Consider the following 24182-nt stretch of genomic DNA (forward strand, 5'->3'; position numbering starts at 1 on the left):
GAGGAAACTGGGCTTTTTTTTTTTTTTTTTTTCAACCCTGCCCTTAATTTCTGCTGTGTTTTGAAGTCTGTGTTTTCCCTTTATTCATCAGATGGGTGGTTGGGCTAGATGAGATCTATGTCCCTTTCGTATTTGACCTGTGATTAGATGATTTATTTGCCACTGCTTAGAAATGTACATAGCAACACTGATGAAAGTGAAGCATCATTTTGAGCACTATAATCATTTGCTTTGGTTTTGTTGCTGTTTGTTTGATATGCGGATATAAACAGGCTGAGATACAAACAAAAAATGGGGATATAAACAGGCTGAGATACAAACAAAAAAATCAGAGAGAGGCTACTTATAGAAGGCGACATTTTTCTTTCTGACCTTAGTCCCCACACCTGCTTCTACAAATTTCCAAGTGAAACTTGAGGACAGTGATTGATGCAGTGCCCTAAGAAATGTGTGCCTGCTAAGTGTAAGAAGTTGTTGTTTTGTACACTTAAAAGCTAGTTAAGTGGGTAGGCTGGGCACAGTGGATCCTGCCTGTAATCTCAGCACTTTGGGAGGCTGAGGTGGATGGATGGCTTGAGCCCTGGAGTTCGAGACCAGCCTGGGCAACACGGTAAAACCCTGTCTCTACGAAAAATACAAAAAGTAGCCAGGTGTGGTGATGTGTGCCTATAGTCCCAGCTACTCAAGGGGTTGAGGTGATAGGATTGCTCGAACCCAAGAGGCGGATGCTGCAGTGAGTCAGGATCATGCTGCTGCATTCCAGAGCAAGACTTTGTCTCAAAAAAATTTTTTTTGTTAAGAGGGTGGATCTCATTTAAGTGTTCTTACTATAATTATAAGAAGAGAAAAGAGAGAGAAAGGGGAGGGGAATGAGAGGGAGAGGAGGAATTGTTGATCTTTTGGCATTTGTTGACAAAAACTTTTGTTGGGCTGTCTGAGGGGCTTAATGCTTAAGCGTTTGCAGAGAGGCTGTGGGGAGGCTCTTTCTGTGTAGACATCTACTTACTCATTCTTCTGTTAAATACTTATGGAGCTTCCCCTGTAGGCCAAGAGTCTGCTAGACTCAGGATATCCAGTTTGTCAGCCAGGCTGGTGTGGAGTCGGTGCAACCATACCTCACCCCAACCTTGAACTCCTGGGCTCAAGCCATTCATCTTCCTGCCTCAGCCTCCCACGTAGCTGGAACTACAGGTGCATGCCACCAGGCCTGGCTTATTTTTTTTTGAAAAATTTTGTGTAGACAGGTTCTTGCATTATTGCTCTGGCTGGTCTTGAAGGGACCCACTTCTGGCCTCAAATGATCCTTCTGCTTCAGCCTCCCAAAGTGCTAGGATTACAGGAATGAGCCGCTGCACCTAGCCAGGATATCCAGTCTTTAATGTTCAGAAACTGTGCTTGGAGTGCTGAACCATGGGGCTGGCCAGTCTGGTGGGTAGATGCTGTGTGTTCTTGGATGCTGTGCTTCTTCACTGGTTTTGTTTTTGTTGTTCTTTTTGAATTAGGTGCAGTATCTTAGCATGAACATAGTCTAGTAATTTTTGCAGCTAATAAAGTACACATGTACTGGGCTTGCCCACCTGCCTACCTGTTTATTTTTCCTCCTAATGATACCAGAGCTGGCCCACCTTTACCGAGATCATTTCAGGCAGCATTTCCCCTTGGGACACTGAACACATCCTTCCTTTTGTTGGGTGTTTCTCCTTGTTGACCTTGTCTTTAGGATTAAAGGCAAATAATAACCTAGTGTACACTTTTTTAAAACATTTTACAAAGGTCTATATAGAAATCCAGAGCTTGACTGACATGAAAACTCCTGTGAATTTTTTCTATCATTGTATCATGAGAAAAATGACCTGTTACTGATTCAGAGTCCTTAATAAGGAAATTCATTTTTCTCCCTGTCACATGCTAAATGGTTTACTTTTATATTTCTTTATTAAATTTGAACTGAATAATATTAAGAATGAATAAACTATAGCATCAGGGTAGTTAATAAGGGAATCATGTTTTCCCTCTATCTCAAGGACGCTGTTATTTCTTAAAGCCACTTGGAAAATAACTTTTTGTTTAGTTTTGTTTTTTGTTTTCTTTTTTTTTTTTTTTTTGCCCAGAGGAGAAGAACATTTGGAAACATGTTTATTAACACTTAAAAAAAAGTCAGATTAATATTAATATATTCAGACAAAAACTTAGTTTTACTAAGACAGAAGTAATAACATTTCTTTTTTTTTTTTTTTTTTTTTTCTTTTATTATCATTATTATTATTATTATACTTTAGGTTTTATGGTACATGTGCGCAATGTGCAGGTGAGTTACATATGTATACATGTGCCATGCTGGTGCGCTGCTCCCACCAACTCGTCATCTAGCATTAGGTATATCTCCCAATGCTATCCCTCCCCCCTCCCCCCACCCCACAACAGTCCCCAGAGTGTGATGTTCCCCTTCCTGTGTCCATGTGTTCTCATTGTTCAATTCCCACCTATGAGTGAGAATATGCGGTGTTTGGTTTTTTGTTCTTGCGATAGTTTACTGAGAATGATGATTTCTAATTTCATCCATGTCCCTACAAAGGACGTGAACTCATCATTTTTTATGGCTGCATAGTATTCCATGGTGTATATGTGCCACATTTTCTTAATCCAGTCTATCATTGTTGGACATTTGGGTTGGTTCCAAGTCTTTGCTATTGTGAATAATGCCGCAATAAACATACGTGTGCATGTGTCTTTATAGCAGCATGATTTATAGTCCTTTGGGTATATACCCAGTAATGGGATGGCTGGGTCGAATGGAATTTCTAGTTCTAGATCCCTGAGGAACCGCCACACTGACTTCCACAAGGGTTGAACTAGTTTACAGTCCCACCAACAGTGTAAAAGTGTTCCTATTTCTCCACATCCTCTCCAGCACCTGTTGTTTCCTGACTTTTTAATGATTGCCATTCTAACTGGTGTGAGATGGTATCTCATTGTGGTTTTGATTTGCATTTCTCTGATGGCCAGTGATGGTGAGCATTTTTTCATGTGTTTTTTGGCTGCATAAATGTCTTCTTTTGAGAAGTGTCTGTTCATGTCCTTCGCCCACTTTTTGATGGGGTTGTTTGTTTTTTTCTTGTAAATTTGTTGGAGTTCATTGTAGATTCTGGATATTAGCCCTTTGTCAGATGAGTAGGTTGCGAAAATTTTCTCCCATTTTGTAGGTTGCCTGTTCACTCTGATGGTAGTTTCTTTTGCTGTGCAGAAGCTCTTGAGTTTAATTAGATCCCATTTGTCAATTTTGGCTTTTGTTGCCATTGCTTTTGGTGTTTTAGACATGAAGTCCTTGCCCATGCCTATGTCCTGAATGGTAATGCCTAGGTTTTCTTCTAGGGTTTTTATGGTTTTAGGTCTAACATTTAAGTCTTTAATCCATCTTGAATTGATTTTTGTATAAGGTGTAAGGAAGGGATCCAGTTTCAGCTTTCTACATATGGCTAGCCAGTTTTCCCAGCACCATTTATTAAATAGGGAATCCTTTCCCCATTTCTTGTTTTTGTCAGGTTTGTCAAAGATCAGATACTTGTAGATATGTGGCATTATTTCTGAGGGCTCTGTTCTGTTCCATTGATCTGTATCTCTGTTTTGGTACCAGTACCATGCTGTTTTGGTTACTGTAGCCTTGTAGTATAGTTTGAAGTCAGGTAGTGTGATGCCTCCAGCTTTGTTCTTTTGGCTTAGGATTGACTTGGCGATGCGGGCTCTTTTTTGGTTCCATATGAACTTTAAAGTAGTTTTTTCCAATTCTGTGAAGAAAGTCATTGGTAGCTTGATGGGGATGGCATTGAATCTGTAAATTACCTTGGGAAGGATGGCCATTTTCATGATATTGATTCTTCCTACCCATGAGCATGGAATGTTCTTCCATTTGTTTGTATCCTCTTTTATTTCCTTGAGCAGTGGTTTGTAGTTCTCCTTGAAGAGGTCTTTCACATCCCTTGTAAGTTGGATTCCTAGGTATTTTATTCTCTTTGAAGCAATTGTGAATGGGAGTTCACTCATGATTTGGCTCTCTGTTTGTCTGTTATTGATGTATAAGAATGCTTGTGATTTTTGCACATTGATTTTGTATCCTGAGACTTTGCTGAAGTTGCTTATCAGCTTAAGGAGATTTTGGGCTGAGACAATGGGGTTTTCTAGATATACTATCATGTCATCTGCAAACAGGGACAATTTGACTTCCTCTTTTCCTAATTGAATACCCTTGATTTCCTTCTCCTGCCTAATTGCCCTGGCCAGAACTTCCAACACTATGTTGAATAGAAGTGGTGAGAGAGGGCATCCCTGTCTTGTGCCAGTTTTCAAAGGGAATGCTTCCAGTTTTTGCCCATTCAGTATGATATTGGCTGTGGGTTTGTCATAAATAGCTCTTATTATTTTGAGATACGTCCCATCAATTCCTAATTTATTGAGAGTTTTTAGCATGAAGGGTTGTTGAATTTTGTCAAAGGCCTTTTCTGCATCTATTGAGATAATCATGTGGTTTTTGTCTTTGGTTCTGTTTATATGCTGGATTACATTTATTGATTTGCGTATATTGAACCAGCCTTGCATCCCAGGGATGAAGCCCACTTGATCATGGTGGATAAGCTTTTTGATGTGCTGCTGGATTCGGTTTGCCAGTATTTTATTGAGGATTTTTGCATCAATGTTCATCAAGGATATTGGTCTAAAATTCTCTTTTTTTGTTGTGTCTCTGCCAGGCTTTGGTATCAGGATGATGCTGGCCTCATAAAATGAGTTAGGGAGGATTCCCTCTTTTTCTATTGATTGGAATAGTTTCAGAAGGAATGGTACCAGCTCCTCCTTGTACCTCTGGTAGAATTCGGCTGTGAATCCATCTGGACCTGGACTTTTTTTGGTTGGTAAGCTATTGATTATTGCCGCAATTTCAGCTCCTGTTATTGGTCTATTCAGAGATTCAACTTCTTCCTGGTTTAGTCTTGGGAGGGTGTATGTGTTGAGGAATTTATCCATTTCTTCTAGATTTTCTAGTTTATTTGCATAGAGGTGTTTGTAATATTCTCTGATGGTAGTTTGTATTTCTGTGGGATCGGTGGTGATATCCCCTTTATCATTTTTTATTGCATCTATTTGATTCTTCTCTCTTTTTTTCTTTATTAATCTTGCTAGCGGTCTATCAATTTTGTTGATCCTTTCAAAAAACCAGCTCCTGGATTCATTTATTTTTTGAAGGGTTTTTTGTGTCTCTATTTCCTTCAGTTCTGCTCTGATTTTAGTTATTTCTTGCCTTCTGCTAGCTTTTGAATGTGTTTGCTCTTGCTTTTCTAGTTCTTTTAATTGTGATGTTAGGGTGTCAATTTTGGATCTTTCCTGCTTTCTCTTGTGGGCATTTAGTGCTATAAATTTCCCTCTACACACTGCTTTGAATGCATCCCAGAGATTCTGGTATGTTGTGTCTTGGTTCTCGTTGGTTTCAAAGAACATCTTTATTTCTGCCTTCATTTCGTTATGTACCCAGTAGTCATTCAGGAGCAGGTTGTTCAGTTTCCACGTAGTTGAGCGGTTTTCAGTGAGATTCTTAATCCTGAGTTCTAGCTTGATTGCACTGTGATCTGAGAGACAGTTTGTTACAATTTCTGTTCTTTTACATTTATTGAGGAGAGCTTTACTTCCAAGTATATGGTCAATTTTGGAATAGGTGTGGTGTGGTGCTGAAAAAAATGTATATTCTTTTGATTTGGGGTGGAGAGTTCTGTAGATGTCTATTAGGTCCGCTTGGTGCAGAGCTGAGTTCAATTCCTGGGTATCCTTGTTGACTTTCTGTCTCGTTGATCTGTCTAATGTTGATAGTGGCGTGTTAAAGTCTCCCATTATTAATGTGTGGGAGTCTAAGTCTCTTTGTAGGTCACTCAGGACTTGCTTTATGAATCTGGGTGCTCCTGTATTGGGTGCATATATATTTAGGATAGTTAGCTCTTCTTGTTGAATTAATCCCTTTACCATTATGTAATGGCCTTCTTTGTCTCTTTTGATCTTTGTTGGTTTAAAGTCTGTTTTATCAGAGACTAGGATTGCAACCCCTGCCTTTTTTTGTTTTCCATTTGCTTGGTAGATCTTCCTCCATCCTTTTATTTTGAGCCTATGTGTGTCTCTGCACGTGAGATGGGTTTCCTGAATACAGCACACTGATGGGTCTTGAGTCTTTATCCAGTTTGCCAGTCTGTGTCTTTTAATTGGAGCATTTAGTCCATTTACATTTAAAGTTAATATTGTTATGTGTGAATTTGATCCTGTCATTATGATGTTAGCTGGATATTTTGCTCGTTAGTTGATGCAGTCTCTTCCTAGTCTCGATGTTCTTTACATTTCGGTATGATTTTGCAGTGGCTGGTACCGGTTGTGCCTTTCCATGTTTAGCGCTTCCTTCAGGAGCTCTTTTAGGGCAGGCCTGGTGGTGACAAAATCTCTCAGCATTTGCTTGTCTGTAAAGTATTTTATTTCTCCTTCACTTATGAAGCTTAGTTTGGCAGGATATGAAATTCTGGGTTGAAAATTCTTTTCTTTGAGAATGTTGAATATTGGCCTCCACTCTCTTCTGGCTTGTAGGGTTTCTGCCGAGAGATCCGCTGTTAGTCTGATGGGCTTCCCTTTGATGGTAACCCGACCTTTCTCTCTGGCTGCCCTTAACATTTTTTCCTTCATTTCAACTTTGGTGAATCTGACAATTATGTGTCTTGGAGTTGCTCTTCTCGAGCAGTATCTTTGTGGCGTTCTCTGTATTTCCTGAATCTGAATGTTGGCCTGCCTTGCTAGATTGGGGAAGTTCTCCTGGATAATATCCTGCAGAGTGTTTTCCAACTTGTTTCCATTCTCCCCGTCACTTTCAGGTACACCAATCAGACGTAGATTTGGTCTTTTCACATAGTCCCACATTTCTTGGAGGCTTTGCTCGTTTCTTTTTATTCTTTTTTCTCTAAACTTCCCTTCTTGCTTCATTTCATTCATTTCATCTTCCAGGGTTGATACCCTTTCTTCCATTTGATCGCATCGGCTCCTGAGGCTTCTGCATTCTTCACGTAGTTCTTGAGCCTTGGTTTTCAGCTCCATCAGCTCCTTTAAGCACTTCTCTGTATTGGTTATTCTAGTTATACATTCTTCTAAATTTTTTTCAAAGTTTTCAACTTCTTTGCCTTTGGTTTGAATATTCTCCCGTAGCTCGGAGTAATTTGATCGTCTGAAGCCTTCTTCTCTCAGCTCGTCAAAGTCATTCTCCGTCCAGCTTTGTTCCGTTGCTGGTGAGGAACTGCGTTCCTTTGGAGGAGGAGAGGTACTCTGGTTTTTAGAGTTTCCAGTTTTTCTGCTCTGTTTTTTCCCCATCTTTGTGGTTTTATCTACTTTTGGTCTTTGATGATGGTGATGTACAGATGGGTTTTTGGTGTGGATATCCTTTCTGTTAGTTTTCCTTCTAACAGACAGAACCCTCAGCTGCAGGTCTGTTGGAGTACCTGGCCGGCCGTGTGAGGTGTCAGTCTGCCCCTGCTGGGGGGTGCCTCCCAGTTAGGCTGCTCGGGGGTCAGGGGTCAGGGACCCACTTGAGGAGGCAGTCAGCCCGTTCTCAGATCTCCAGCTGCGTGCTGGGAGAACCACTGCTCTCCTCACAGCTGTCAGACAGGGACATTTAAGTCTGCAGAGGTTACTGCTGTCTTTTTGTTTGTCTGTGCCCTGCCCCCAGAGGTGGAGCCTACAGAGGCAGGCAGGCCTCCTTGAGCTGTGGTGGGCTCCACCCAGTTCAAGCTTCCCGGCTGCTTTGTTTACCTAAGCGAGCCTGGGCAATGGCGGGCGCCCCTCCCCCAGCCTCGCTGCCGACTTGCTGTTTGATCTCAGACTGCTGTGCTAGCGATCAGTGAGACTCCGTGGGCGTAGGACCCTCTGAGCCAGGTGCGGGCTATACTCTCCTGGGGCACCGTTTCCTAAGCCCGTCGGAAAAGCACAGTATTCGGGTGGGAGTGGCCCGATTTTCCAGGTGCCTTCTGTCACCCCTGGAAGGGGAGCTCCCTGACCCCTTGCGCTTCCCGAGTGAGGCAATGCCTCGCCCCTGCTTCGGCTGGCGCACGGGGCACTCACCCACTGACCTGCGCCCACTGTCTGGCACTCCCTAGTGAGATGAACACGGTACCTCAGATGGAAATGCAGAAATCACCCGTCTTCTGCGTCGCTCGCGCTGGGAGCTGTAGACCGGAGCTGTTCCTATTCAGCCATCTTGGCTCCTCCATCTTGTTTTTTGTTTTCAATCCACCAGTGATTTGGAAGAGAATATATCAAAATATATAGTTTAGTTCCTTAAAAATAATAAAGTTAACCTTATTAAAAATATCTACCTGCAAGTTTAGGAATTGTGAGTGCCTAGCTGAGGATTCACTACTTTGTCTTATTTGAGGCTCAATGGATTACTATTATCAATGTGGCTTTTATGCAGAGCAGTATATAAAATAATAGCTGTGTTTTAGAGTTCTGAAGTGATTGTTAATTCACTTTGGAGCATTCACTTAAATCTCCTATAGTAGGAACACTTTCATGTATTTTAGTTTTTAACCAAATTGAGAAAGTTATTTGAGTAACAATTCAATTTATTAAAATCTGATATTGTGGTGGTTTTAAAAGTTAAAGAATAAAGCAAAAGAAAAAAAATTCAGTCCCAGTCTAACCATGAAAAAATACCAGGCAAAACCCAGTCAGGGGACATTCTATAAAATAGTCAGTTTTCTCAAGGTCGTTAAAACTGCTAAGGTCATCAAAAACAAGGTAAGTCTGAGATACTGTCACAATCAAGAAATGCCTAAGGAGATATGAATACTAAGTGTAGTGTTTTCTGGATTTTTTCCTAGGGTTTTCTCCACAATTTCTTGCCAAGTCACAGTTTGACCTAAGGGGCAAATCAGATGTTTTTCATTTTCTTTTTCTTGATTTAAGTCCATTTTTCTCTCTCAGAGTCACTCATTGAGGACTAAATTCTTAACTGCCATGCCAGTGAGTAATAAATGTACTATTTTCTGATCCTTTTGAAGACAAGTCTGTCATTTTCTCTGGAGGGACAGCTTCTCTTGCCAAGTCTCTTTGGGTTATCCTAAATCATCAAAATTGGGTTACTTAGCTGAAATTCAATGTGCAAAATACTTGGCTTTGTTTCTACTCTCCTTTTAAAGAAAAACAACTCTCTTTTGTTTATTATGATATTATTTGCATGCAGTGAAACTCATGAATTTTAAGTGTGTGGTTGCTGATTTTGGTAACTGTATGTAGACATGCTACAACTACTACAATCAAGATACAGTTCTCAACCACCGCGGTGGCTCATACCTCTAATCCTAGCATTTTGGGAGGCCAAGGCGGGTGGATCTAAGGTCTGGAGTTCGAGACCAGCCTGGTGAACATGGTAAAACCCCATCTCTACTAAAAATACAAAAATTAGCCATGCATGGTGGTGCGTGCCTGTAATCCCAGCTACTCAGGAGGCCGAGGCAGGAGAATCGCTTGAACCTGGGAGGCAAGGTTGAAGTGAGCCCAGATTGTGCCGCTGTACTCCAGCCTGGGTAACAGAGCAAGACTATATCTCAAAATAAATAAATAAAAGATAGAGATCTCAGCCAAAAATTTTCTGGTGCTCTTTTGCAGTCCTTTACCTTCTTCACCATAGTCCTAGGCAACTACTGATGTTCTGTCACTAGAATTTAAATGAGTCATACAGTAGATTTTTGTGTTTGAGTTCTTTTACTGGTATAATCTTTTTAAGATTCACCCATTTTATTTTATTTTTTTCCTGAGACAGAGTCTGGCTCTGTTGCCCAGGCTGGAGTGGAGTGGCGAGATCTTGGCTCACTGCAACCTCTGCCTCCCATGTTCAAGTGATTCTGCTGCCTCAGCCTCCTGAGTAGCTGGAACTGCAGGCATGCATCACCACGCCCGGCCAATTTTTGTATTTTTAGTAGAGATGGGGTTTCACCATGTTGGCTGGGCTGGTCTTGAACTCCTGGCCTCAACTGATCTACCCATCTCGGCCTCCCAAAGTGCTGGGATTACAGGTGTGACCCATGGTACCTGACCCATTTCATTAATTTTTATTACTGTGTAATATTCCATGGTATGGATATATTATATTTTTAAAAAATATATTTCACAGTTGATGGACATTTGGCTTGCTTTTAATTTTTGGCCATTATGAATAATAGCAATCCATATATGGATATTAGGAGTAATTTGCTCACTTTTGTGTGGACACATTTGTATATGTCTTGTGTCAATACCTAGGACTGGAATTACTAGGTCATGTTTGTTTAATTTTGTAAAGTACTATTATATTGTTTTCTTTTCCTTTTTTTTTCTGAAGGAGTCTCGCTTTGTTGCCCAGGCTGGAGTGCAGTGGTGTGATCTTGGTTCACTGTAACCACCACCTCCCGGGTTCAAGAGATTGTCCTACCTCAGCCTCCTGAGTAGCTGGGATTACAGGCACTCGCCACCACACCCAGCTAATTTTTGTATTTTTAGTAGAGACAGGATTTCATCATGTTAGCCATGCTGGTCTCAAACTCCCGACTTCAAGTGATTTGCCCGCCTTGGCCTCCCAAAATGCTGGGATTACAGGCATGAGCCACTGTGCCCAGCTGAGTAAAGTACTACTATATTGTTTTCTAAAGTGGCTGTGTCATATTAAATTCCCACCAACAACATATGAGATTTCTAGTTGCTTCATACCCCTGCAAGCATTTGGCATTGTCAGTTTTTCTAACTTTAGGTATTCTAGTGGGTATGTGTGTGATTTTAATTTGCATTTATCTAGTGACCAATGATTTTGAACATTTTTTATATGCTTATTGGCTATGTATGTATCTCCTTTTGTTAAGTATCTGTTCAGATTATCTGTCCATTTTTACATTGGGTTGTTTGCAAGAGTTCTTTATATAGTCTGGATAACAGCTCTTTCTCAGGCTGGGCGCAGGGGCTCACTCCTGTAATCCCACTGAAAGATTCTCCCCGGGGCCTGAAAGCTTAAGGGAATGAATAACTTTTCCTTCCTCAGGCCTAGTCCCAAGGCGCAAGGCCACTTGCTCCAGCAGCGTGTGTCAGCAAGATAGCAGAAGCAGGAAGAGAGCTGGTGGGAAGACACCTACCCCCTGAAGATCTACAGGGAGGCAGTCTGGGTACTATGTCGCAGTCAGATCAGACTGGGACACTTCCTGTTTACAGAGGACTGTAAAACTCCTGCCCCGTCCTCACTTGGGACTGACGCCATAGGCCTCAGCCCGTCTGCACCCAGGGATGCAAGGCTCTTGTATTGTTTCGAACCCCGAGAGCGCGCCAACAGACAACATGAGGTGGTGTGGAGCAACCGGCTGTTTTAATGAATGCCTGGGTGCAGACGGGCTGAGGTCTAAAATGGCGTCAGCCCCAAGTGAGGACAGGGCAGGCAGGGGTTTTATAGTCTCCTGTAAACAAGAAGTGTCTCAGTCTGATGTAACTGCTGCATAGTACCCGGACGGCCTCCGTCTCGGTCTTCAGAGGGTATGTGTCTTCCGGCCAGCTCTCTTCCTGCTTCTGCTATCTTGCTGATGCACACTGCTGGCACCAGTGGCCTTGTGCCTTGGGACTGAGCCAAAGGAGGGAGGAGTTATTCACCCCCTGCCTAGCTTTCAGGACCCGGGGAGAATCTTTCATTCCTGTCTATTTGGTTATAGAAAAAAGGAAAAGCGATGACTTTCTCAATAACTACTTCAGGCATGACATAGGGGTGGCGTGAGCACCTTGGAAAAAGAAAAACTTAATTTTTGGGGTATTCTTGAGAGAAGGGTTGGTATCCATCATGTCGCTGTAGCAGGAGCATCATCTGGATTGTTTGGTGGCTAGTGGGATAACACAGGGGAGAAACAGGAGGAACCCAGTGATGAAGATTACTGTCCCTACCAGTATTTTAAATCCTCCTAAATTAGAGAACCACCCTCCTAGAAGGTTTGTTTGGTCCCATCCCTCCCAGGTTTGGACTGATACATGGGCTACTTTTCTGATGTTTGAAGCGATTTCTAGAACCGCTTTTCCGTTATCATCTATGTTAAGACAGCAATTAGAGATATTAAAATTACCATAGACCCCACCTTCTTCTGCTAGTAAGTAGTCTATTGGTAGCCTGTTTTGTTACGAGAACATTTCTAGGGCTGAGGCGGTTTGGTTAGTGATTATCTTTAGAACAGCTGGTAGTCTAATTGTTCTATTTAGCATATATATGGAAGTGCAATAACCCCCATGAACCATCCTCAGCCCAAGAGGCAGGACCGTAATATTCCATGATCCATTGCGGAGGCCACTCGTCCTCTTGCCATCTTTGGCTCCCTTCTACCTCCAAGGATCGTTTTTCTCTGGCTAGGTTATCATACACAGGGACTCCGAGGATGTTGCCCGCCTGCTTTGAAAGTAAAAAGAATCCAGGTTTAATTGTGCCTAGGAAGCAAGTACCTTGCTAGGGATAAGGTAGCCATGAGTATGCCTGGGTTCCACATATCCAAAGGAATCCGTCAGGGGCAATCCATTGGAGGCTGGTGTTCATAGGATTGTCCCACAGTGCACTTAGGCTGGGGTATGCCTCATAAGGGTTGTGGTGTTTGTACAGTATCAGGCCTTTTTTGACAAGACATAATTGAGGTAGCTTAAGTTAGAAGGAGACCAAGCTCCGTGGGGTAATTTTGGCCACCCCTCTGCTGTGGAGGCGTTGACTGTTAGGGTTTGGTGACAGGGGCTTTCACCTCTGGCATGATGAGTTTTATCATTCCACTTGCGGGATATGCACACCGTCCCTGTTACTGGAAGTGTCCAGGACTGTGCGCATTCCTGAGGAGTGAAAGTGAGGCTGGAGTTTTGGGATGCTAGTAAGTAAGGGGGAATGTCTATCCCATACCATGGCCACTGTTGACTCATACGGGCTTCCCTGCATACCTAGCAATTGGACACATTCATGGTAAGGACGATGCGTTCTCCTAGATCTACAAACAAGTTTTTTCCTGCCTTGGGAAGTGATACATCTGCTTGTAGTTTTGTATAAAGGGATGGAAATGCCACGGGTGATTTTGGAGGGGAGTTGTTGGCTTTTGTTTTGGCTATAATCTGTTCTCTCCTTGTATCCTCTAGCACTTGAGTTTTTACTCCCCATTGTCCATTTGTGGTGAAGCAAAGCCACTGCTTACCTTTTGGACAAATAGTCCCATTACGACTGCCAGATACTCCTAGATTTTTTACTTTATATTAACTTTTCCCTGATTCAACACATTCCTTGATTAAGGTTCCATAACAGGATTTTTCTATATAAGTATAGTAAGTAAAGGATTGTCGTATTTTTCCTCCATAGTGGAAAGACTGATAATGAGAGGTGACAGTGTGCTGGCAGTCCTCGCAGCCCTTGCTCGCTCTACGCGCCTCCTCTGCCTGGGCTCCCACTTTGGCAGCACTTGAGGAGCCCTTCAGCCTGTGGCTGCACTGTGGGGGCCCCTTTCTGGGCTGGCCAAGGCCAGAGCTGGCTCCCTCAGCTTGCTGGGAGGTGTGGAGGGAGAGGCGTGGGCGGTAACTGGGGCTGCCGGCGGTGCTTGCGGGCCAGCGCCAGTTGCGGGTGGGCGTGGACTCGGTGGGCCCCGCAGCGGTGGGCCGGCCCGCCTACCCCGGGCAGTGAGGGGCTTAGCACCTGGGCCAGCAGCTGCTGTGCTCAATTTCTCGCCGGGCCTTAGCTGCCTTCCCGCGGGGCAGGGCTGAGGACCTGCAGCCCGCCATGCCTGAGCCTCCCCCCCACCTCTGTGGGCTCCTGTGCGGCCGAGCCTCCCCCAGAAGCACCGCCCCCTGCTCCACGGTGCCCAGTCCCATCGACCACCCAAGGGCTGAGGAGTGCTGGCGCATGGCTCTGGGACTGGCAGGGAGCTCCACCTGCGGCCCTGGTGCGGCATCCACTGGGTGAAGCCAGCTGGGCTCCTGAGTCTGGTGGGGACTTGGAGAGCATTTATGTCTAGCTAAGGGATTGTAAATACACCAATTGGCACTCTGTATCTAGCTCAAGGTTTGTAAACACACCAATGAGCACCCTGTGTCTAGCTCAGGGTTTGTGAATGCACAAATCGGCACTCTGTATCTAGCTACTCTGGTGGGGACTTGGAGAACCTTTGTGTCTAGCTCAGGGATTGTAAATGCACCAATCAGTGCCCTGTCAAAATAGACCACTCGGCTCTCTGTAAAATGGACCAATCAGCAGGATGTGGGTGGGGCCAGATAAGAGAATAAAAGCAGGCTGCTGGAGCCCGCAGTGGCAACCCGCTGGCGTCCCCTTCCACACTGTGGAAGCTTTGTTCTTTTGCTCTTTGCAATAAATCTTGCTGCTGCTCACTCTTTGGGTCCACACTGCCTTTATGAGCTGTAACACTCACCGCAAAGGTCTGTAGCTTCACTCCTGAAGCCAGCGAGACCACAAACCCACCAGAAGGAAGAAACTCCGAGCACATCCGAACATCACACGCTGCGTTTAAGAACTGTAACACTCACAGCGAGGGTCCGCAGCTTCATTCTTGAAGTCAGTGAGACCAAGAACCCGCCAATTCCAGACACAATAACACTCACAGCAGCTCAGAGGGGCTGCTGTGGACAGTAGGGCGGGTACTGATACCAGATGCAAGGCTCTTGTAGCACTTCGAACCCTGAGAGCACGCCAACAGAACACGAGGTGGTGTGGAGCAACACGAGGTTTTAATGAGTGCCGGGGTGGAGACGGGCTGAGGCCTAAAATGGCGTCAGCCACAAGTAAGGTTGGGGCAGGGGTTTTATAGTCCTCTGTAAACAGGAGTGTCCCAGTCTGACATGACTGCTGCATAGTACCTGGACGGCCTCCCTCTCAGTCTTCAGAGGGTATGTGTCTCCCAGCCAGCTCTCTTCCTGCTTCTGCTATCTTGCTGATGCACGCTGCTGGAGCAAGTGGCCTTGCACCTTGGGACTGGGCCTGAGGAGGGAGAAGTTATTTATTCCCTTAAACTTTCAGGCCCCGGGGAGAATCTTTCACCCAGCACTTTGAAAGGCTAAGGCGGGAGGATCACTTGAGGCCAGGAGTTCAAGACCAGTCTGGCCAACATAGCGCAACCCTGTCTCCACTTAAAAAAAAAAAATTAGCTGGGCGTGGTGTCGCCTGCCTGTAACCTCAGCTACTCCAGACGCTGAGGCATGAGAATCGCTTGAACCCAGGAGGCGGAGGTTGCAGTGAGTCGAGATTATGCCACTGCAATCCAGCCTGGGTGACAGAGCGAGACTCTATCTCAAAAAAAAAAAAAAAAAAAAGTGATTCCTTGGGCCTTTTTAGAAATTCCAGTTCACAAGTTTGGGGTAGGGTCCAGGGATCTGAATTTTTAAGAATGAACTCAAAAGTATTTTCATTCAGGTGCTTTGGGACCACCCCTCCCAAAACTGGCTTAGAGTGAGACATGTGTGTGCACGTAATAGATCCATCTAGGAAGGTTAGTTAGAACTGCGTGGGCAAGGGGCTTGGAAGCCATGCTGACACATTTGTTTTGGGTGCCTACAAAAATGTTAGAAATGTGATGTATTATAGGGATGTATTTGGAAATATTTACACTAAAATGATACGATGTTTGGAATTTGCTTAAAAATAGCCTAGTTTGGGTAGGATGGCAAATGGAAAAAGCTTTGGTGAGAGAATGGATGGAAAAATTGGCTGTGTGTTGAAGCTAGGTCGTGGATTCCTGGTGATTTATGATGTTGCTTTTTCTACCTTTGTGTACTTTTGAACATTTACATAATAAAAAGTAAATTAAAAGGATAGGGGAAAATAAGGAAACAGAAAACAAGTTTCTCTGTGGTTAGTGCATGGCTTGTCAAGATGGCTTATTTATTGAAACTTCTCAGCTACCCCTCAAGTTTCTCATCTGTAAAAGGGGATAATTATATATTATTGACAGGGGTATTTTGACTGAGGTAATGTAAAGCACTTAACACAGTGCCTAGTCCATTATGCTCCATAACAGAACTTATTTTTATTATTACTCAATTTTGGCAGGCAGTGGGGTGCTATCAAAGAGGTTTGAGCATGAGAGTGGCATAAAGCTGTTTACAGAACCATAGAAGAGTATTTTAGCTTATTGGAGTTGCTACACAATGAAATTACAATTTCAGCATTAGAGTCAAGGAAACCAGCAAAACAGGTCATACCTGCTTCAGCCTCAAGGCTGAACTGGGAACATTTCTACTGGGAACCTGTAGGTACTGAGTCAGCTTTAGTGACAGAGGTGCAGCTTTGCTGCCTGAATAAGGCCTAGAACCACATAAGGGGACAAGACTGGTGGGAACCAGCCAGAGATGTGCATTTTAAGGCCAGGGCAGTATTGGAGGACACCCAGAGCCAACAGAAGCAAATCTGAATGGGGACTGGCAAATACAGGGTCGACCTAACTGGGCTAAATGATTGTAAGACCCAGTTATAAGGGGAAGGGGTTTGGCGAGATATCAGTACAGGTCTAGGGACTCTTACCAAAATACACAGGCTGGGCAGAGAAAGAGCTGAAGTCAGATCCAATTCTAGACTGGTGAGCTGAAAGTGCTGCTGGGACAGGGAGCCATGATCAACTTTCAGAGGGGTTGAACTCCCAGAGGGGCAGGAGCTAGGGTTGTGGGAGAAAAATGAAGCCAACATCTTCAGAAGACTCAGCGGTATCACTGTGGAGGCAGGTTGCTTGATAAGGCCTGTGGACCCATGCTTTAATTCAGGACTCAGAATTCCTGCACAGCCACCTGGAATGACCACTCCAGACAGACCTGGATTGTTATGATCTGCAGAAGGCTAGGTATCTTTCCTATGGTCTCAGAGGTTAGATTTTATTAGCCTCTGCTATTTGACTTGACCAGAGATTCTCTTCAGCCTCATGTGGTTTTAGCTATGATGATCTGGTCTAATGAAACATGAGTAATAGTACGTTGTAAACATTTGTCTCCTTCCCATATCTGTACTTAAAAAGAAACACCTCAAAATGGCCGGGTGCGGTGGCTCCCGCTTGTAATCCCAGCACTTTGGGAGGCTGAGGAGGGCGGATCATGAGGTCAAGAGATCGAGAGCATCCTGGCCAACATGGTGAAACCCCATCTCTACTAAAAATACAAAAATTAGCTGGGCATGGTGGCACGTGCCTGTAGTCAGTCCCAGCTACTTGGGAGGCTGAGGCAGGAGAATTGCTTGAACCTGGGAGGTGGAGGTTGCAGTGAGCTGAGATCCTGCCATTGCACTCCAGCCTGGTGACACAGCGAGACTCTGTCTCAAAAAACAAACAAACAAACAAAACCCTCAAAATATCACATGTGGAAAACATGGTTGCTTGTATATATGATGGTTGATCCTATTGCCATAGAGCATGGTTATAAACTGTTGCCTATTTCTTATAAAGGACCTCTCTCTCCTCTGCCCCTGTCCTGGTTAGTACTGTACAAGAAACATTTTAGGCATCAGGTATTTGATGAAAACCTAAAGGATGTGAATTTGCTTGACTCTGAGATTAGATGGTTAACAAAATTTAGAGAATGTAGGTTCTCATTCCTAATAATTTGTCTTCATCAAAATAAAACAAACACCAAAGATTTTCTTTTATTAATTGACAGTATAATTTTGGTGCATATTTTTGAGAAGATAAAATTAGTTTTAATTTTTCCAACTTCACTTTAGACCTGTACTAAATCTTAATAAATAATATTAGGCCACCAAGGGATTGTTAAAAATTTATAAAACATATTTATAATAGAAAAGTTTTCAGCAACAAAAAATAGTGATGTAGGTTGATATGTATTGGCATGCAAAGATGGCTAGGATATATACTAAGTGAAAAAATTAGGTTTCAAAACAGCATATATAGTTGAGTTCATTTTTGTCATAAAATGTATGTATGTGTGTGTGTTTATAGATTGAAAAACATTCTCTGATTTCTAAATATTTCCTCTTTAGGAATAAGAAAATAAGAAAATAAGAAATAAACCACACTCTAGATGTTTCCTCTTGTTGGCCAGGCTGGTCTTAAATTAAAAATGCTTATACATTTAATTTTGGAACCCGTAGGTATTTGTACAGTGATGAGAATTTAGCAAAAGAGTTGTTTTATTATATATGACATGTAACAGAAAATTTTCATTGCAGTATTTTTTGTTCCTGGTTATAGATATATCTTAATTCTTTATGCAGGGTAATTCGTTAATATTGGTGGGAATTTCTATGCTGAAGCTAACTCTTTTCTTCTTCTACAGCTGGCCAAATTTCGCAGTCTCCTGTGCACAGCAGAGGGTGAAGCAGCAGCTTTTCTAGTGAGCAATCACCGCCCACCACAGCCTCTGAAGGGCCGCAAAGTGAGAGCCTCTTTCCATTAAAAATTGTCACCAGTGAACTCCCCCAAACATGGCTGTAGAGAGACAATGAAACAAATCAAAGCACAAAAGTATCTGCCAACATCTCCTTTGTGGAATTCTAATTTATAGGAAACATTTTACTATGAGCCTCAGTGTCACAAAGAAAACCAGATCTCTCTCTCTCTCTCTTTAATTTTTTTTATTTTTTTAGTGATAGAGTCTCACTCTGTCACCTAGGCTGGATTGCAGTGGTACAATCTTGGCTAATTGCAGCCTCCATCTCCTGGACTCAAGTGATCCTCCCACCTCAGCCTCCAGAGTACATAGGACCACAGGCATGCACCAGCATGCCTGGCTAATTTTAATTTATTTATTTTTTTTAAGAAATAGAGTCTTGCTATGTTGCCCAGGCTGGTCTCAAGCTCCTGCCCTAAACTAGGCCTCCTGCCTTGGCCTCTCAAAGTGCTGGGATTTCAGGCATGGGCCATCAAGCCCAGCTGACCCAGATCTCTTTGCTAACTTATCTGTCTCTTATTTGCACTCATGGATATTCACAGTAAGCATTGTTTGACGTATATTAAAACCCATGAAACATGCCAACTTCAACCTGTGTGAAAATATAGTTAACATTGCAAACTTTAGAATGTACTAAAAATTTTACCTTGCCATAGAGACTGAATTAGTCACAGCTCTCAATGATGTTAGGTGGAAACTTATATCTCAAATGATAGGATTGTGATGCTTTTTTTGTAACAAGTGATTCTGCTTAATATTTTGTTATTCCAATTCATAAAAAGTAGGTTATGTTTTCCTATAAGGATAATTTTTGCAGTGATTATATTGCTAACTCTCATTGCATGATACCTTTAATAAAATGAACAATATAAGAGTTAAGGGCAATGGGATAAAACTACTTAATGGGTCTCCTCCACTGATCAACAATATTCCATATAGTCTTGGTGAGGAATTCCCCAGGATATAAATGGCTATTTACACTGTAATGAATTATACCATATATAATATTCAGTCAGTAATGTTAATAATGAACTGGCTAATAATTGACAAGATGCAATGCCTGCCAGTTTATGACATTAACATGGTTTGAAACTAACATATGACATAGTACCAGTGCAGTCAGAGCTGCCCTCAGACATGAAGAACATGTTGCCCATTTTTGCCTGGTGTTTTGGCAGCAAAGCAGGAAGCAATTTTGTGTGGGTCATTGTTCTGTCAATTTGTGGAAAAAATTACTTCAGTCTCATATAAGTATATAATGGGTCCGTAAACCCTTCAACCCATTTCCATGGCAAAACTCACTTTTCTTTTTATACATGTCCCTCAGTCTCTTAATTTTATCAGGTGGAGCTTGATCTTAATTTTAACCTATTATCTTTTATTTTTGTTTGTTTTTGGTGGGGGATAAGAGTGGTGTTTCTTTTGCCCTTTCTGTTACAATCGGAGGGACACTAAGCATTAACTTAATAACCACATTTAAGACTTGAACACATGCTACACTTTTGTCATCTCCTGACATAAGTTTACCTGAGTTTCCTTGATTTTGATGATTTGTTTCTTACATCTCTCTTCCTCTGGATGTAGTTTTTTTTTTTTTTTGGATGGAGTCTTACACTGTCACCAAGGCTGGAGTACAGTGGCATGGTCGTGGCTCACTGCAACCTCCACCTCCTGGGTTCAAAGGATTCTCCTGCCTCAGCCTCTTGAGTGGCTGGGATTACAGGCACATGCCACGACACTCGGCTAATTTTTGTATTTTTAGTAGAGATGGGATTTTGCAATGTTGGCCAGGCTGGTCTCAAACTCCTGACCTCAAGTGATCTGCCTGCCTCAGCCTGTCAAATTGCTGGAATTGCAGGCATGAGCCACCACGCCTGGCTTGAATGTAGATTTTAATAATTGAACTTATTCTGTAATGTTGATAGAATAACTGAGTATCAGTAAATTGTGTAACAGTGATGGACACTGTTGCATAAGGTGAGCTCCTGAAGAGTGAAGCTAATACTTTGGTCAATGTTCTTTTCCCCTCAGTGTGTAGTTTAAGGCTTTTAGAAGATTGATCTGTAGCAATTATTTAATGATTTAAATATTTAAAAAAATTTTATTTGATGTCTTTAGTAATTATCTCTCTGCTTGAAATCAAATGCACTGTAAGTTAATATAACATGTAAAATACATTATCTTTTGAAAATAGTTTCTTTTTAAAGGAATGCTAATTAGTTGTAACTTGTAAAACCAAAAGTTCTAATGGTTTTTAAAAACCAGGGTTGAGTGGAAAAGTGTTTAGTTTGGAAAGACATGTGAATTTCCTAGTCAGGGAAAGAAGCTGTTTTCTGGAAGAATGTAAGTTGCTATATCTGGAGAGGCATGTAGGACAGGGGTTCTAATTACTGTCTGTGAGAGTTACTACTTTGTAACTTATGGTTTCTGCTTCAGTATTTTGTCAGTTCTGTATTATAAATTGCACCTTAATAGACCAAAAATATCTATACAGCACTGATTTCCTTGAATATTGTGTGTTAATTGATATATCTCCTAGAGGCAAAAGGTTTAAATGTGTGTTAAAAAGGTTATATTACCTCCTTTTTAAACAAATTAAAGAGTTGTAAATACTAGTATAGATCTCTTTTGTTTACCACAGCATATATTGATTTTATGATTGTTAAGCATTTCATATTTTAATTTAAATTGGATTAAACCACAATAAAGAAAATAAGACAAGCTTTCAACTGTATCAGGGCCGTGTATGCGCATTACATACAATGAGATTGCATTTTACACTTCTTTTTTACTTTTCTTTTTGAGACAGGGTCTCCCTCTGTCACCCAGGCTGGAATGCAGTGGTGTGATCTCGGCTCACTGCAGCCTTGATCTTCTGGGCTCAAACAGTCCTCCCAACTGAGCCTCCCTAGTTGCTGGGACTACAGGTGTGAGCCACTACTCCCGGCTAATTTTTGTATTTTTTGTAGAGACAAAGTCTCTCACTATGTTGCTCAGGCTGGCCTTGAACTTCTGGCTCAATTGATTCTCTTGCCGCAGCCTCCCAAAGTGCTGGGAGGACAGTGTAAGCCACTACACCCGGCCACATTTTACACTTTTAATTTAGAAAATAATTTCAAACTCACAGAAAAAATACACAGCGCAAAAAAACTGTTTTTCCCATTGAATTGTTTGAAAGTAATTTGCCAGTCTGATTCCTCGTCATTTCACAAACTTTAGTGTGTATTTCCTACAAGCTAGGGCATTGTCCTACATAATCATAATACAGCTGAAACAACCATGAGATTAGCATGGCTTTATTATTAACCACCCAATCCATTCAAGAATAACTCGTCCCTTTAGTTTGCATGTTTCCTTCAGTTAGGACCTGTTTCCCAGTCTTTCCTTGGTTTTTGTGAGCTTGACACTTTTGAAGATTATAGGTCAGCTATTTTATAGAATGTTTCCATTTTGAGTTTGTTCAGTGTTTTGTGATTAGATTCAGATTTTGTGTTGCTGGCAGGAATATCACAAAAGTGGTGCTGTGCACTTCTTGCATCCATCCAATCAGGCACCCAACTTTGATCTGGCTCTTATGGAGTATGTTCATTTTGTCATTTGATTAAGATGGTGCATTAGTCTATTTTCCCACTGCTGATAAAGACATACCTGAGACTGAGTAATTTCTAAAGAAAAAAAGGTTTAATGGACTCACAGTTCCACGTAACTGGAGAGGCCTCACAATCATGGCAGAAGGCAAAAGGCACATCTTACCTGGTGGCAGGCAAGAGAGAGAATGAAAATCAAGCAAAAGCGGTTTCCCCTTATGAAACCATGAGATCTCCTAAGACTTATTCACTACCGTGAGAACACTATGGGGGAAACCGCCCTCATGATTCAATTACCTCCCACTGGGTCTCTCCCATAACACGTGGGAATTATGGGAGCTACAATTCAAGATGAGGTTTGGGTGGGGACATAGCCAAACTATATCGGATGATGTCTGCTAGATGTCTCTGTTGTAAAGTTATTTTGTCCTTTGTAAATGTTTGTTGGGAAGGGATTCTTTTCAGAGCATGTAAATATTCTGTTCCTCATTATACCTGTAATTTATTCATTTATTTCCAGCATAGATTTAGAGATACCTGTTTTATTTAACAGGCTGTAATCTGTTATTATCATTATTTATTCTGATACTCAAATTTTTGGTTGATTTGCCAAGCAGGAGCACCTTCAAGCTGACTTGTGTGTCCTTTTGTCGTGTCCCTATGTCCTTACTTTCTGGCAGCTATCCTATGTTCCTGGCTCATTCTATGCCTTTCTTTCCCCAGCCCTAGAACCAAGGAGCCCTGGTTTCTTTTAGTAGAAAATAGTATTGAGGAAACCAAGATTTGGGCGAGCTCATTGCTATTGGAACATTGCTACTCTGAGGCCCTCTTGATAAACAGTGGTTGAGAATGTATATGCACAAATAAACATCTACATGTCTATACTTATCTATATTAAAACATGATTTCACACTCATATCTCTAATTCTAATCCAAGACTGCAGTGTTCATTCTAGTTTTCTCCATTTCTATATTTGTAATTTCCTTCTCCAACAGTGAGAAACCTGGCTTCCATTATCCCCAACATAGTTTCTGATTTGGCTCATTCTTCTGTGTGTAGCAAATACCTCATTACTACTTCACCTCTTACCCTCACACTGCACATATGCCTGTCTCACTCAGCTTGGGTTCTGGTGTCCTGGGCTAGGCTGCCTTGTCCTTCCTGTCATCCTGCAGTGTCCACCTTGCTTGGCTCTATCTTATAGACATCGGACTAAATTTTCGGGAAGGGAAGGGAAGGGGAGGGGAGGGGAGGGGAGGGGAAGAGGTGGGAAGAGGGGAGGGGAGGGGTAGGGGAGGGAAGGGGAGGTTGTGGTAAGAGTAAGATTATGCTTTGAAATATTTCCTTTTTTGTTTTTCTAACATAAGGTTACTGAGAATCTAGCTTTACTTATACACATTCTATCAAAAATGGTATTGGAATGAGATATTTTGTGAAAGGCTTTCAGTACCTTCTGAGTGGGGCTACAGAAAATATAGGTCAAGAAATAGTGGTCTTATTTGAGAGGATGGGAAGGCATCCTGGCCCTCAGATAACTACCTCACCAAGCTCTTTCACATTTTACTGAAGAAGACTAAATCCTTTATGTTAAGGTTTCAATACCCATTGAAATGCAAACTCCACTCAGGATAATTTTCCAGGTTACCAGCAGTGATTTGCACTTGAGTGTAACTGATCTTCATATGTCAAGTTTTGGTAGGACCGAAGACTCTGACAGAAGGAAAGTTAGCTTGATACAAGAGTGAATGATCTGAGTGTTTGGATAATCAAGGTGAACTTGAACCACTTCAAAGTTTTGCCTATGTGCTTACTGTACCCTAACACCTTACACCATGACTGATGTATAGTAAATACTCAATTTTGGTGAATAGAAATCATTCTTTTTTGAGTCAAATTAATTGGCGATTTCTCTGGTGTGGCTAGAAACCTGCCTTTTCCTTCCTAAAGAGAAATTATACCAACCAAGTACCCCCATCTCTGTCGTGGGCTGAGAGCAGTCTTCCTGCCTGAAGATCTTCAGCATTTTCTTGCTTCACCACTTCTGCCAGAAGAAGTTACCCAGCAGAAGAAAGTGGGTACATTAAACTTCCTTGTTTCAAGTGAATTTGCTTCCAATATAGCTCTTCTAGGTGAAGAGAATGGTCAGTTTATCTTAGCTGTGCTCAAAGAGT

At 42.2% G+C, this 24182-nt stretch overlaps 1 protein-coding gene across 1 annotated transcript in view; it reads left to right on the forward strand.

Moving 5' to 3' along the window:
* The window catches only part of CA13 (carbonic anhydrase 13), a 44486-nt gene extending 23342 nt beyond the window's left edge, over nucleotides 1–21144 (forward strand). The window contains exon 7 of the mRNA XM_063668945.1: nucleotides 18310–21144. Within this exon, the coding sequence (XP_063525015.1) occupies nucleotides 18310–18429 (120 nt within the window). The 3' untranslated portion in view covers nucleotides 18430–21144. The remainder of the gene's footprint in view (nucleotides 1–18309) is intronic.
* Nucleotides 21145–24182: the final 3038 nt, after the last annotated feature.

The sequence above is a fragment of the Pongo pygmaeus genome, chromosome 7 (assembly GCF_028885625.2).
Source record: "Pongo pygmaeus isolate AG05252 chromosome 7, NHGRI_mPonPyg2-v2.0_pri, whole genome shotgun sequence".
NCBI classification, from domain to species: Eukaryota; Metazoa; Chordata; class Mammalia; order Primates; family Hominidae; genus Pongo; species Pongo pygmaeus.